This window comes from Balaenoptera ricei, chromosome 16 (assembly GCF_028023285.1).
Source record: "Balaenoptera ricei isolate mBalRic1 chromosome 16, mBalRic1.hap2, whole genome shotgun sequence".
NCBI lineage: Eukaryota > Metazoa > Chordata > Mammalia > Artiodactyla > Balaenopteridae > Balaenoptera > Balaenoptera ricei.
Window position 1 is genome coordinate 9292537 of NC_082654.1, and position 12484 is coordinate 9305020.

Below are 12484 nucleotides of genomic sequence, written 5' to 3' on the forward strand. Positions count from 1 at the left end.
CAACCAAGAGTCAGGAACTGCACCCAGGCCTGATGACTGGAGCGTTACGGCAGGATCCAAGTGATGCTTACCATTGGTAGGAGTTGCGGAAGTCCACCAACCTGAAGGGAAGACACAGCAGGATTAGAAAGAAGGTGTCTAGAGTCAAGATCGGTCTAGTGCCCTGTCACTCACATCAGGGAAAGGAGGGTCTGAGAATCTCCACTGCCTGGGGGAGGAAGAGGCCTTTGCTGAAGGCTTGCGGTGAGCTAGATCATGCCCTCAAATGTCCTCGGCATGGCGATGAGGCGCCACACTCCACAAGAGCAATTTGCTCGCTCTCCTGACTGAGTGTTCTCTGGGGAAAGTATCCCTTTTGGACTCCGCGGGGGTGGGGGACCTGAAACAGCCCTGTTCTCCCCGCACACATAACTCTCGGTCTAGACAATGCTTTCGAGCAGAAATGAGCCCAGGACAGGCCTCCCTGTCACCCAAAGCTCTGGGGAGACACTGTGTAGCCACAATGTCCTGAAATCTCTGAGCCAGACCCGAGGATCCTTGCGCTATGGCTCCTCTGGAAGCGTCTGCTCGCTCTAGGGTGACCAGGGCAGGTGCTGAGAGGTGGAAAACGTCCACTCGCCCCACCTGGGGCTCCTGGCTGGAGTCTGTGGCGGTGAGTGGGGAGGGAGGGGACACCCCGGAGTCAAGAGGCAGCAGGACTCACCTGGCAGGAGCGTGGACTGGGGCCTGTCACCTGGGAGAGAGAGAAGGCAGATCAGACACCTTGCACAGAAGGGGCACGACACGGGCAAAGGGGGACGACGCTGAGCAGGTGAGACGCTCGGTCCATGCCTGAGCCCTGCCACGCAGGGTGGGACCTCTGCCATCCTCACCCCCCAAAAATGCTCCTCCTGACAGGTCCAGGCAGCCCAGCATCCCTTATTTCCAATGTCAAGGTGATTAAATCTGGGTCTAGATAAGCGAGTGGACCCAAACCAGTCATCAGCCTCACAGCTTTTATGGGCCCACTGAGGCAGCAAGACTGAGGGGTCCAGTTCGAAGTTCAAATCACATGTGTGATCTGTCAGGCCCGACCGTAAGTGATGACAAGGCTGTGCCCAGCAGGACACCCAGGGGCCACTGCCCTGCACACGGCAGACCCGGTGCCCAGACAGTGCATCCCGGTTCCCTGGAGGGGCTACCGTCCAGGGCTCAGGAACCAAACCCTGGGCCACCTGCAGTCCTGGGCCATGACCTCCATTCACAGACCTCCTGACAGAACTAGCCTCTTTTGCCTCTGGCTTGCACTGTGGCATGGAGAAAATGGCTTCAAGTCACTTTCAGTTTGGTTCTTTGTTCTAATTCACCAGCTACGTGCCTGGCAGCTTGTCAGAAAGCTCATACTAATTCTTAGCAGAGAGACAAAGTGATTTAAGGAAGCAAGAAATGTAAACATGCTTTAAAAGAGATTCAGAATATCAGAAGGAAACGACACCCCCAGAGAGGGACACGCAGCTTATTTGAGACCAACCTGAGCAGACGACACTGGCGTCCTCGCTGTGTCCACAGTTGTGTGTGTTCCAGCCACGGTGAGGGCAGCTCCACAGGTAGCTCTCGTGCCCCGAGCAGCCCACGTCGTCCAGGACGATGGGCCCTGAGCCCTGACCGTACCGGGCATTTCCTGGGGCCGACGTGGCCCAGCCACAGCCCAGCTGCCTGCAGACCACGTTGGCGTCGTTGGTGTCCCAGCTGTCGTCACACACGGTGCCCCAGGAGCCTCGGTACAGGACCTCCACCCGGCCCTGACACCTGTCACCTCCATTCACCAGCCTCAGGGCCAAACCTGATTCAGTTCCTGGAAGGAGACGGGAAAATGCACTCTCCTGTGTCTTCCGGAGGAAGAGGTCCGGAGGACTCAACGAGATGCAGAATCCTTCCAGGGAAAGACTTCTGAGATCAAGCTAATGTTTTCCTTCCAGAGGACCTGACTGAGCCTGGCCATCATCGTTTATCCTCACGGGGCTGTTTGATGGAACCCTTGGCTGTGGACTGAGCGACGCATGTTCTCTGATGGGTTCCCCACAAGGCCCAGGATTCAGTGGCTGATCCCAGCCTTGGGATGGAGGTGGGAAGAGGGGAAGCCCGCAGCCTGAATCCCCAGGGACCACTGGGATGAACTTGAGCCCCTGCAGCAGGAGACCACCAGAGACAGCTTCCCAGACCCCGCCAAGGGGCCACCTTCAGATGTTCACTCCCACATGGGAACCCACTCCATCAGGTCCAAGTGTATTCTGAAGACTACTTTTCACTGAGCACTCACTCATGGCATTTTCAAACCCCAAACTTAAGCTGACTCTTGAACAAGCCATGCACCCACTGAAAATCATCAGAGCACATGGACATGATTAGGGAGAAGGCATCTATTGGTAGGAGGCTGTTCAGAGTTCTTCCAGGGCTTGTCCGCTGAAGAGCTACAAAAAAACCAGACTCTCTCCCCTCCTGGGCTTAGACCTGTGGCTGACAACTGCCCCTTGGCAGGAAGAAAGCTGAGAGCGAAGTCCATAAACATAAGAAAATAGAAGTAAGAAAAGTGCAGGGGAAAAGCTCTACTGGAACTTCTGGATCCAGCACTACCTGAAGACCGACCACCTCTTAGCTATGGAAGTCATTGCGGCCCCCTCTCCCACCCCCAACTCAAGAGAGTGTGAGTTGGGATCCTATCACTTGGCAATAAAAGCATTCTCAGTCATGTATGCCACAACTGGGAGGTGAAGGTTCTCCATAACTCCGGCACGTGAAAGGAACCCTCCACATTAGATGAGGTGGTGAGCTCAGAGGCTCCAACCAAGAGTCAGGAACTGCACCCAGGCCTGATGACTGGAGCGTTACGGCAGGATCCAAGTGATGCTTACCATTGGTAGGAGTTGCGGAAGTCCACCAACCTGAAGGGAAGACACAGCAGGATTAGAAAGAAGGTGTCTAGAGTCAAGATCGGTCTAGTGCCCTGTCACTCACATCAGGGAAAGGAGGGTCTGAGAATCTCCACTGCCTGGGGGAGGAAGAGGCCTTTGCTGAGAGCTTGCCGTGAGCCGGATCATGCCCTCAAATGTCCACGGCATGGCGATGAGGCGCCACACTCCACAAGAGCAACGAGCTCGCTCTCCTGACTGAGTGCTCTCTGGGGAAAGTATCCCTTTTGGACTCCGCGGGGGTGGGGGACCTGAAACAGCCCTGTTCTCCCCGCACACATAACTCTCGGTCTAGACAATGCTTTCGAGCAGAAATGAGCCCAGGACAGGCCTCCCTGTCACCCAAAGCTCTGGGGAGACACTGTGTAGCCACAATGTCCTGAAATCTCTGAGCCAGACCCGAGGATCCTTGCGCTATGGCTCCTCTGGAAGCGTCTGCTCGCTCTAGGGTGACCAGGGCAGGTGCTGAGAGGTGGAAAACGTCCACTCGCCCCACCTGGGGCTCCTGGCTGGAGTCTGTGGCGGTGAGTGGGGAGGGAGGGGACACCCCGGAGTCAAGAGGCAGCAGGACTCACCTGGCAGGAGCGTGGACTGGGGCCTGTCACCTGGGAGAGAGAGAAGGCAGATCAGACACCTTGCACAGAAGGGGCACGACACGGGCAAAGGGGGTCGACGCTGAGCACGTGAGATGCTTGGTCCATGCCTGAGCCCTGCCACGCAGGGTGGGACCTCTGCCATCCTCACCCCCCAAAAATGCTCCTCCTGACAGGTCCAGGCAGCCCAGCATCCCTTATTTCCAATGTCAAGGTGATTAAATCTGGGTCTAGATAAGCGAGTGGACCCAAACCAGTCATCAGCCTCACAGCTTTTATGGGCCCACTGAGGCAGCAAGACAGGGGTCCAGTTCGAAGTTCAAATCCCATGTGTGATCTGTCAGGCCAGACCATAGGTGATGACAAGGCTGTGCCCAGCAGGACACCCAGGGGCCACTGCCCTGCACACGGCAGACCCGGTGCCCAGACAGTGCATCCCGGTTCCCTGGAGGGGCTACCGTCCAGGGCTCAGGAACCAAACCCTGGGTCACCTGCAATGCTAGGCCATGACCTCCATTCACAGACCTCCTGACAGAACTAGCCTCTTTTGCCTCTGGCTTGCACTGTGGCATGGAGAAAATGGCTTCAAGTCACTTTCAGTTTGGTTCTTTGTTCTAATTCACCAGCTACATGCCTGGCAGCTTGTCAGAAAGCTCACACTAATTCTTAGCAGAGAGACAGGGTGATTTAAGGAAGCGAGTAATGTAAACATGCTTTAAAAGAGATTCAGAATATCAGAAGGAAATGACACCCCCAGAGAGGGACACCCAGCTTATTTGAGACCAACCTGAGCAGACGACACTGGCGTCCTCGCTGTGTCCACAGTTGTGTGTGTTCCAGGGGTTGTGAGGGCAGCTCCACAGGTAGCTCTCGTGCCCCGAGCAACCCACGTCGTCCAGGACGATGGGCCCTGAGCCCTGACCGTACCGGGCATTTCCTGGGGCTGACGTGGCCCAGCCACAGCCCAGCTGCCTGCAGACCACGTTGGCGTCATTGGTGTCCCAGCTGTCGTCACACACGGTGCCCCAGGAGCCTCGGTACAGGACCTCCACCCGGCCCTGACACCTGTCACCTCCATTCACCAGCCTCAGGGCCAAACCTGATTCCGTTCCTGGAAGGAGACGGGAAAATGCACTCTCCTGTGTCTTCCGGAGGAAGAGGTCCGGAGGACTCAACGAGATTCAGAATCCTTCCAGGGGAAGACTTCTGAGATCAAGCTAATGTTTTCCTTCCAGAGGACCTGACTGAGCCTGGCCATCATCGTTTATCCTCACGGGGCTGTTTGATAGAACCCTTGGCTGTGGACTGAGCGACGCATGTTCTCTGATGGGTTCCCCTGAAGGCCCAGGATTCAGTGGCTGATCCCAGCCTTGGGATGGAGGTGGGAAGAGGGGAAGCCCGCAGCCTGAATCCCCAGGGACCATTGGGATGAACTTGAGCCCCTGCAGCAGGAGACCACCAGAGACAGCTTCCCAGACCCCGCCAAGGGGCCACCTTCAGATGTTCACTCCCACATGGGAACCCACTCCATCAGGCCCAAGTGTATTCTGAAGACTACTTTTCCGCTGAGCACTCACTCATGTCATTTTCAAACCCCAAACTTCAGCTGACTCTTGAACAAGCCATGCACCCACTGAAAATCATCAGAGCACATGGACATGATTAGGGAGAAGGCATCTGTTGGTAGGAGGCGGATCAGAGTCCTTCTAGGGCTTGTCCACTGAAGAGCTACAAAAAAAACCAGACTCTCTCCCCTCCGGGGCTGTAGACCTGTGGCTGACAACTGCCCCTTGGCAGGAAGCAAGCTGAGAGCGAAGTCCATAAACATAAGAAAATAGAGGTAAGAAAAGTGCAGGGGGAAAGCTCTACTAGAACTTCTGGATCCAGCACTACCTGAAGACCGACCACCTCTTAGCTATGGAAGTCATTTCGGCCGCCACTACCACCCCCAACTCAAGAGAGTGTGAGTTGGGATCCTATCACTTGGCAACAAAAGCATTCTCAGTCATGTATGCCACAACTGGGAGGTGAAGGTTCTCCATAACTGCGGCACGCGAAAGGAACCCTCCACATTAGATGAGGTGGTGAGCTCAGAGGCTCCAACCAAGAGTCAGGAACTGCACCCAGGCCTGATGACTGGGGCGTTACGGCAGGATCCAAGTGATGCTTACCATAGGCAGGAGTTGCGGAAGTCCACCAACCTGAAGGGAAGACACAGCAGGATTAGAAAGAAGGTGTCTAGAGTCAAGATCGGTCTAGTGCCCTGTCACTCACATCAGGGAAAGGAGGGTCTGAGAATCTCCACTGCCTGGGGGAGGAAGAGGCCTTTGCTGAAGGCTTGCGGTGAGCCAGATCATGCCCTCAAATGTCCTCGGCATGGCGATGAGGCGCCACACTCCACAAGAGCAATTTGCTCGCTCTCCTGACTGAGTGCTCTCTGGGGAAAGTATCCCTTTTGGACTCCGCGGGGGTGGGGGACCTGAAACAGCCCTGTTCTCCCCGCACACATAACTCTCGGTCTAGACAATGCTTTCGAGCAGAAATGAGCCCAGGACAGGCCTCCCTGTCACCCAAAGCTCTGGGGAGACACTGTGTAGCCACAATGTCCTGAAATCGCTGAGCCAGACCCGAGGATCCTTGTGCTATGGCTCCTCTGGAAGCGTCTGCTCGCTCTAGGGTGACCAGGGCAGGTGCTGAGAGGTGGAAAACGTCCACTCGCCCCACCTGGGGCTCCTGGCTGGAGTCTGTGGCGGTGAGTGGGGAGGGAGGGGACACCCCGGAGTCAAGAGGCAGCAGGACTCACCTGGCAGGAGCGTGGACTGGGGCCTGTCACCTGGGAGAGAGAGAAGGCAGATCAGACACCTTGCACAGAAGGGGCACGACACGCGCAAAGGGGGACGACGCTGAGCAGGTGAGACGCTCGGTCCATGCCTGAGCCCTGCCACGCAGGGTGGGACCTCTGCCATCCTCACCCCCCAAAAATGCTCCTCCTGACAGGTCCAGGCAGCCCAGCATCCCTTATTTCCAATGTCAAGGTGATTAAATCTGGGTCTAGATAAGTGAGTGGACCCAAACCAGTCATCAGCCTCACAGCTTTTATGGGCCCACTGAGGCAGCAAGACTGAGGGGTCCAGTTCGAAGTTCAAATCACATGTGTGATCTGTCAGGCCCGACCGTAAGTGATGACAAGGCTGTGCCCAGCAGGACACCCAGGGGCCACTGCCCTGCACACGGCAGACCCGGTGCCCAGACAGTGCATCCCGGTTCCCTGGAGGGGCTACCGTCCAGGGCTCAGGAACCAAACCCTGGGCCACCTGCAGTCCTGGGCCCTGACCTCCATTCACAGACCTCCTGACAGAACTAGCCTCTTTTGCCTCTGGCTTGCACTGTGGCATGGAGAAAATGGCTTCAAGTCACTTTCAGTTTGGTTCTTTGTTCTAATTCACCAGCTACGTGCCTGGCAGCTTGTCAGAAAGCTCATACTAATTCTTAGCAGAGAGACAAAGTGATTTAAGGAAGCAAGAAATGTAAACATGCTTTAAAAGAGATTCAGAATATCAGAAGGAAACGACACCCCCAGAGAGGGACACCCAGCTTATTTGAGACCAACCTGAGCAGACGACACTGGCGTCCTCGCTGTGTCCACAGTTGTGTGTGTTCCAGGGGTTGTGAGGGCAGCTCCACAGGTAGCTCTCGTGCCCCGAGCAACCCACGTCGTCCAGGACGATGGGCCCTGAGCCCTGACCGTACCGGGCATTTCCTGGGGCTGACGTGGCCCAGCCACAGCCCAGCTGCCTGCAGACCACGTTGGCGTCATTGGTGTCCCAGCTGTCGTCACACACGGTGCCCCAGGAGCCTCGGTACAGGACCTCCACCCGGCCCTGACACCTGTCACCTCCATTCACCAGCCTCAGGGCCAAACCTGATTCCGTTCCTGGAAGGAGACGGGAAAATGCACTCTCCTGTGTCTTCCGGAGGAAGAGGTCCGGAGGACTCAACGAGATGCAGAATCCTTCCAGGGGAAGACTTCTGAGATCAAGCTAATGTTTTCCTTCCAGAGGACCTGACTGAGCCTGGCCATCATCGTTTATCCTCACGGGGCTGTTTGATAGAACCCTTGGCTGTGGACTGAGCGACGCATGTTCTCTGATGGGTTCCCCTGAAGGCCCAGGATTCAGTGGCTGATCCCAGCCTTGGGATGGAGGTGGGAAGAGGGGAAGCCCGCAGCCTGAATCCCCAGGGACCATTGGGATGAACTTGAGCCCCTGCAGCAGGAGACCACCAGAGACAGCTTCCCAGACCCCGCCAAGGGGCCACCTTCAGATGTTCACTCCCACATGGGAACCCACTCCATCAGGCCCAAGTGTATTCTGAAGACTACTTTTCCGCTGAGCACCCACTCATGTCATTTTCAAACCCCAAACTTCAGCTGACTCTTGAACAAGCCATGCACCCACTGAAAATCATCAGAGCACATGGACATGATTAGGGAGAAGGCATCTGTTGGTAGGAGGTGGATCAGAGTCCTTCTAGGGCTTGTCCACTGAAGAGCTACAAGAAAACCAGACTCTCTCCCCTCCTGGGCTTACACCTGTGGCTGACAATTGCCCCTTGGCAGGAAGAAAGCTGAGAGCGAAGTCCATAAACATAAGAAAATAGAAGTAAGAAAAGTGCAGGGGAAAAGCTCTACTGGAACTTCTGGATCCAGCACTACCTGAAGATGGACCACCTCTTAGCTATGGAAGTCATTGCGGCCCCCTCTCCCACCCCCAACTCAAGAGAGTGTGAGTTGGGATCCTATCACTTGGCAACAAAAGCATTCTCAGTCATGTATGCCACAACTGGGAGGTGAAGGTTCTCCATAACTGCGGCACGCGAAAGGAACCCTCCACATTAGATGAGGTGGTGAGCTCAGAGGCTCCAACCAAGAGTCAGGAACTGCACCCAGGCCTGATGACTGGGGCGTTACGGCAGGATCCAAGTGATGCTTACCATAGGCAGGAGTTGCGGAAGTCCACCAACCTGAAGGGAAGACACAGCAGGATTAGAAAGAAGGTGTCTAGAGTCAAGATCGGTCTAGTGCACTGTCACTCACATCAGGGAAAGGAGGGTCTGAGAATCTCCACTGCCTGGGGGAGGAAGAGGCCTTTGCTGAGAGCTTGCCGTGAGCCGGATCATGCCCTCAAATGTCCACGGCATGGCGATGAGGCGCCACACTCCACAAGAGCAACGAGCTCGCTCTCCTGACTGAGTGCTCTCTGGGGAAAGTATCCCTTTTGGACTCCGCGGGGGGTGGGGGACCTGAAACAGCCCTGTTCTCCCCGCACACATAACTCTCGGTCTAGACAATGCTTTCGAGCAGAAATGAGCCCAGGACAGACCTCCCTGTCACCCAAAGCTCTGGGGAGACACTGTGTAGCCACAATGTCCTGAAATCGCAGAGCCAGACATGAGGATCCTTGCGCTATGGCTCCTCTGGAAGCGTCTGCTCGCTCTAGGGTGACCAGGGCAGGTGCTGAGAGGTGGAAAACGTCCACTCGCCCCACCTGGGGCTCCTGGCTGGAGTCTGTGGCGGTGAGTGGGGAGGGAGGGGACACCCCGGAGTCAAGAGGCAGCAGGACTCACCTGGCAGGAGCGTGGACTGGGGCCTGTCACCTGGGAGAGAGAGAAGGCAGATCAGACACCTTGCACAGAAGGGGCACGACACGGGCAAAGGGGGACGACGCTGAGCAGGTGAGACGCTCGGTCCATGCCTGAGCCCTGCCACGCAGGGTGGGACCTCTGCCATCCTCACCCCCCAAAAGATGCTCCTCCTCACAGGTCCAGGCAGCCCAGCATCCCTTATTTCCAATGTCAAGGTGATTAGCTCTGTGTCTACATGACCGAGTGGACCCAAATCAGTCATCAGCCTCACAGCTTTTATGGGCCCACTGAGGCAGCAAGACAGGGGTCCAGTTCGAAGTTCAAATCCTGTGTGAGATCTGCCAGGCCAGACCATAGGTGATGACAAGGCTGTGCCCAGCAGGACACCCAGGGGCCACTGCCCTGCACACGGCAGACCCGGTGCCCAGACAGTGCATCCCGGTTCCCTGGAGGGGCTACCGTCCAGGGCTCAGGAACCAAACCCTGGGCCACCTGCAGTCCTGGGCCCTGACCTCCATTCACAGACCTCCTGACAGAACTAGCCTCTTTTGCCTCTGGCTTGCACTGTGGCATGGAGAAAATGGCTTCAAGTCACTTTCAGTTTGGTTCTTTGTTCTAATTCACCAGCTACGTGCCTGGCAGCTTGTCAGAAAGCTCATACTAATTCTTAGCAGAGAGACAAAGTGATTTAAGGAAGCAAGAAATGTAAACATGCTTTAAAAGAGATTCAGAATATCAGAAGGAAACGACACCCCCAGAGAGGGACACGCAGCTTATTTGAGACCAACCTGAGCAGACGACACTGGCGTCCTCGCTGTGTGCACAGTTGTGTGTGTTCCAGCCACGGTGAGGGCAGCTCCACAGGTAGCTCTCGTGCCCCGAGCAGCCCACGTCGTCCAGGACGATGGGCCCTGAGCCCTGACCGTACCGGGCATTTCCTGGGGCCGACGTGGCCCAGCCACAGCCCAGCTGCCTGCAGACCACGTTGGCGTCGTTGGTGTCCCAGCTGTCGTCACACACGGTGCCCCAGGAGCCTTGGTACAGGACCTCCACCCGGCCCTGACACCTGTCACCTCCATTCACCAGCCTCAGGGCCAAACCTGATTCCGTTCCTGGAAGGAGACGGGAAAATGCACTCTCCTGTGTCTTCCGGAGGAAGAGGTCCGGAGGACTCAACGAGATTCAGAATCCTTCCAGGGGAAGACTTCTGAGATCAAGCTAATGTTTTCCTTCCAGAGGACCTGACTGAGCCTGGCCATCATCATTTATCCTCACGGGGCTGTTTGATAGAACCCTTGGCTGTGGACTGAGCGACGCATGTTCTCTGATGGGTTCCCCTGAAGGCCCAGGATTCAGTGGCTGATCCCAGCCTTGGGATGGAGGTGGGAAGAGGGGAAGCCCGCAGCCTGAATCCCCAGGGACCACTGGGATGAACTTGAGCCCCTGCAGCAGGAGACCACCAGAGACAGCTTCCCAGACCCCGCCAAGGGGCCACCTTCAGATGTTCACTCCCACATGGGAACCCACTCCATCAGGCCCAAGTGTATTCTGAAGACTACTTTTCCGCTGAGCACCCACTCATGTCATTTTCAAACCCCAAACTTCAGCTGACTCTTGAACAAGCCATGCACCCACTGAAAATCATCAGAGCACATGGACATGATTAGGGAGAAGGCATCTGTTGGTAGGAGGCGGATCAGAGTCCTTCTAGGGCTTGTCCACTGAAGAGCTACAAGAAAACCAGACTCTCTCCCCTCCTGGGCTTACACCTGTGGCTGACAACTGCCCCTTGGCAGGAAGAAAGCTGAGAGCGAAGTCCATAAACATAAGAAAATAGAAGTAAGAAAAGTGCAGGGGAAAAGCTCTACTGCAACTTCTGGATCCAGCACTACCTGAAGACGGACCACCTCTTAGCTATGGAAGTCATTGCGGCCCCCTCTCCCACCCCCAACTCAAGAGAGTGTGAGTTGGGATCCTATCACTTGGCAACAAAAGCATTCTCAGTCATGTATGCCACAACTGGGAGGTGAAGGTTCTCCATAACTGCGGCACGCGAAAGGAACCCTCCACATTAGATGAGGTGGTGAGCTCAGAGGCTCCAACCAAGAGTCAGGAACTGCACCCAGGCCTGATGACTGGAGCGTTACGGCAGGATCCAAGTGATGCTTACCATAGGCAGGAGTTGCGGAAGTCCACCAACCTGAAGGGAAGACACAGCAGGATTAGAAAGAAGGTGTCTAGAGTCAAGATCGGTCTAGTGCACTGTCACTCACATCAGGGAAAGGAGGGTCTGAGAATCTCCACTGCCTGGGGGAGGAAGAGGCCTTTGCTGAGAGCTTGCCGTGAGCCGGATCATGCCCTCAAATGTCCACGGCATGGCGATGAGGCGCCACACTCCACAAGAGCAACGAGCTCGCTCTCCTGACTGAGTGCTCTCTGGGGAAAGTATCCCTTTTGGACTCCGCGGGGGGTGGGGGACCTGAAACAGCCCTGTTCTCCCCGCACACATAACTCTCGGTCTAGACAATGCTTTCGAGCAGAAATGAGCCCAGGACAGACCTCCCTGTCACCCAAAGCTCTGGGGAGACACTGTGTAGCCACAATGTCCTGAAATCGCAGAGCCAGACATGAGGATCCTTGCGCTATGGCTCCTCTGGAAGCGTCTGCTCGCTCTAGGGTGACCAGGGCAGGTGCTGAGAGGTGGAAAACGTCCACTCGCCCCACCTGGGGCTCCTGGCTGGAGTCTGTGGCGGTGAGTGGGGAGGGAGGGGACACCCCGGAGTCAAGAGGCAGCAGGACTCACCTGGCAGGAGCGTGGACTGGGGCCTGTCACCTGGGAGAGAGAGAAGGCAGATCAGACACCTTGCACAGAAGGGGCACGACACGGGCAAAGGGGGACGACGCTGAGCAGGTGAGACGCTCGGTCCATGCCTGAGCCCTGCCACGCAGGGTGGGACCTCTGCCATCCTCACCCCCCAAAAGATGCTCCTCCTCACAGGTCCAGGCAGCCCAGCATCCCTTATTTCCAATGTCAAGGTGATTAGCTCTGTGTCTACATGACCGAGTGGACCCAAATCAGTCATCAGCCTCACAGCTTTTATGGGCCCACTGAGGCAGCAAGACAGGGGTCCAGTTCGAAGTTCAAATCCTGTGTGAGATCTGCCAGGCCAGACCATAGGTGATGACAAGGCTGTGCCCAGCAGGACACCCAGGGGCCACTGCCCTGCACACGGCAGACCCGGTGCCCAGACAGTGCATCCCGGTTCCCTGGAGGGGCTACCGTCCAGGGCTCAGGAACCA

At 56.3% G+C, this 12484-nt stretch overlaps 1 protein-coding gene across 1 annotated transcript in view; it reads right to left on the reverse strand.

The window, feature by feature from the left end:
• Positions 1–12484, reverse strand: part of DMBT1 (deleted in malignant brain tumors 1) — a 54384-nt gene that overhangs the window by 13703 nt on the left and 28197 nt on the right. Inside the window, 7 exon segments of the mRNA XM_059900747.1 lie at positions 1489–1834; positions 2892–2921; positions 3524–3553; positions 4329–4652; positions 6345–6374; positions 7152–7534; positions 9951–10355. Of these exon segments, the coding sequence (XP_059756730.1) occupies positions 1489–1834; positions 2892–2921; positions 3524–3553; positions 4329–4652; positions 6345–6374; positions 7152–7534; positions 9951–10355 (1548 nt within the window).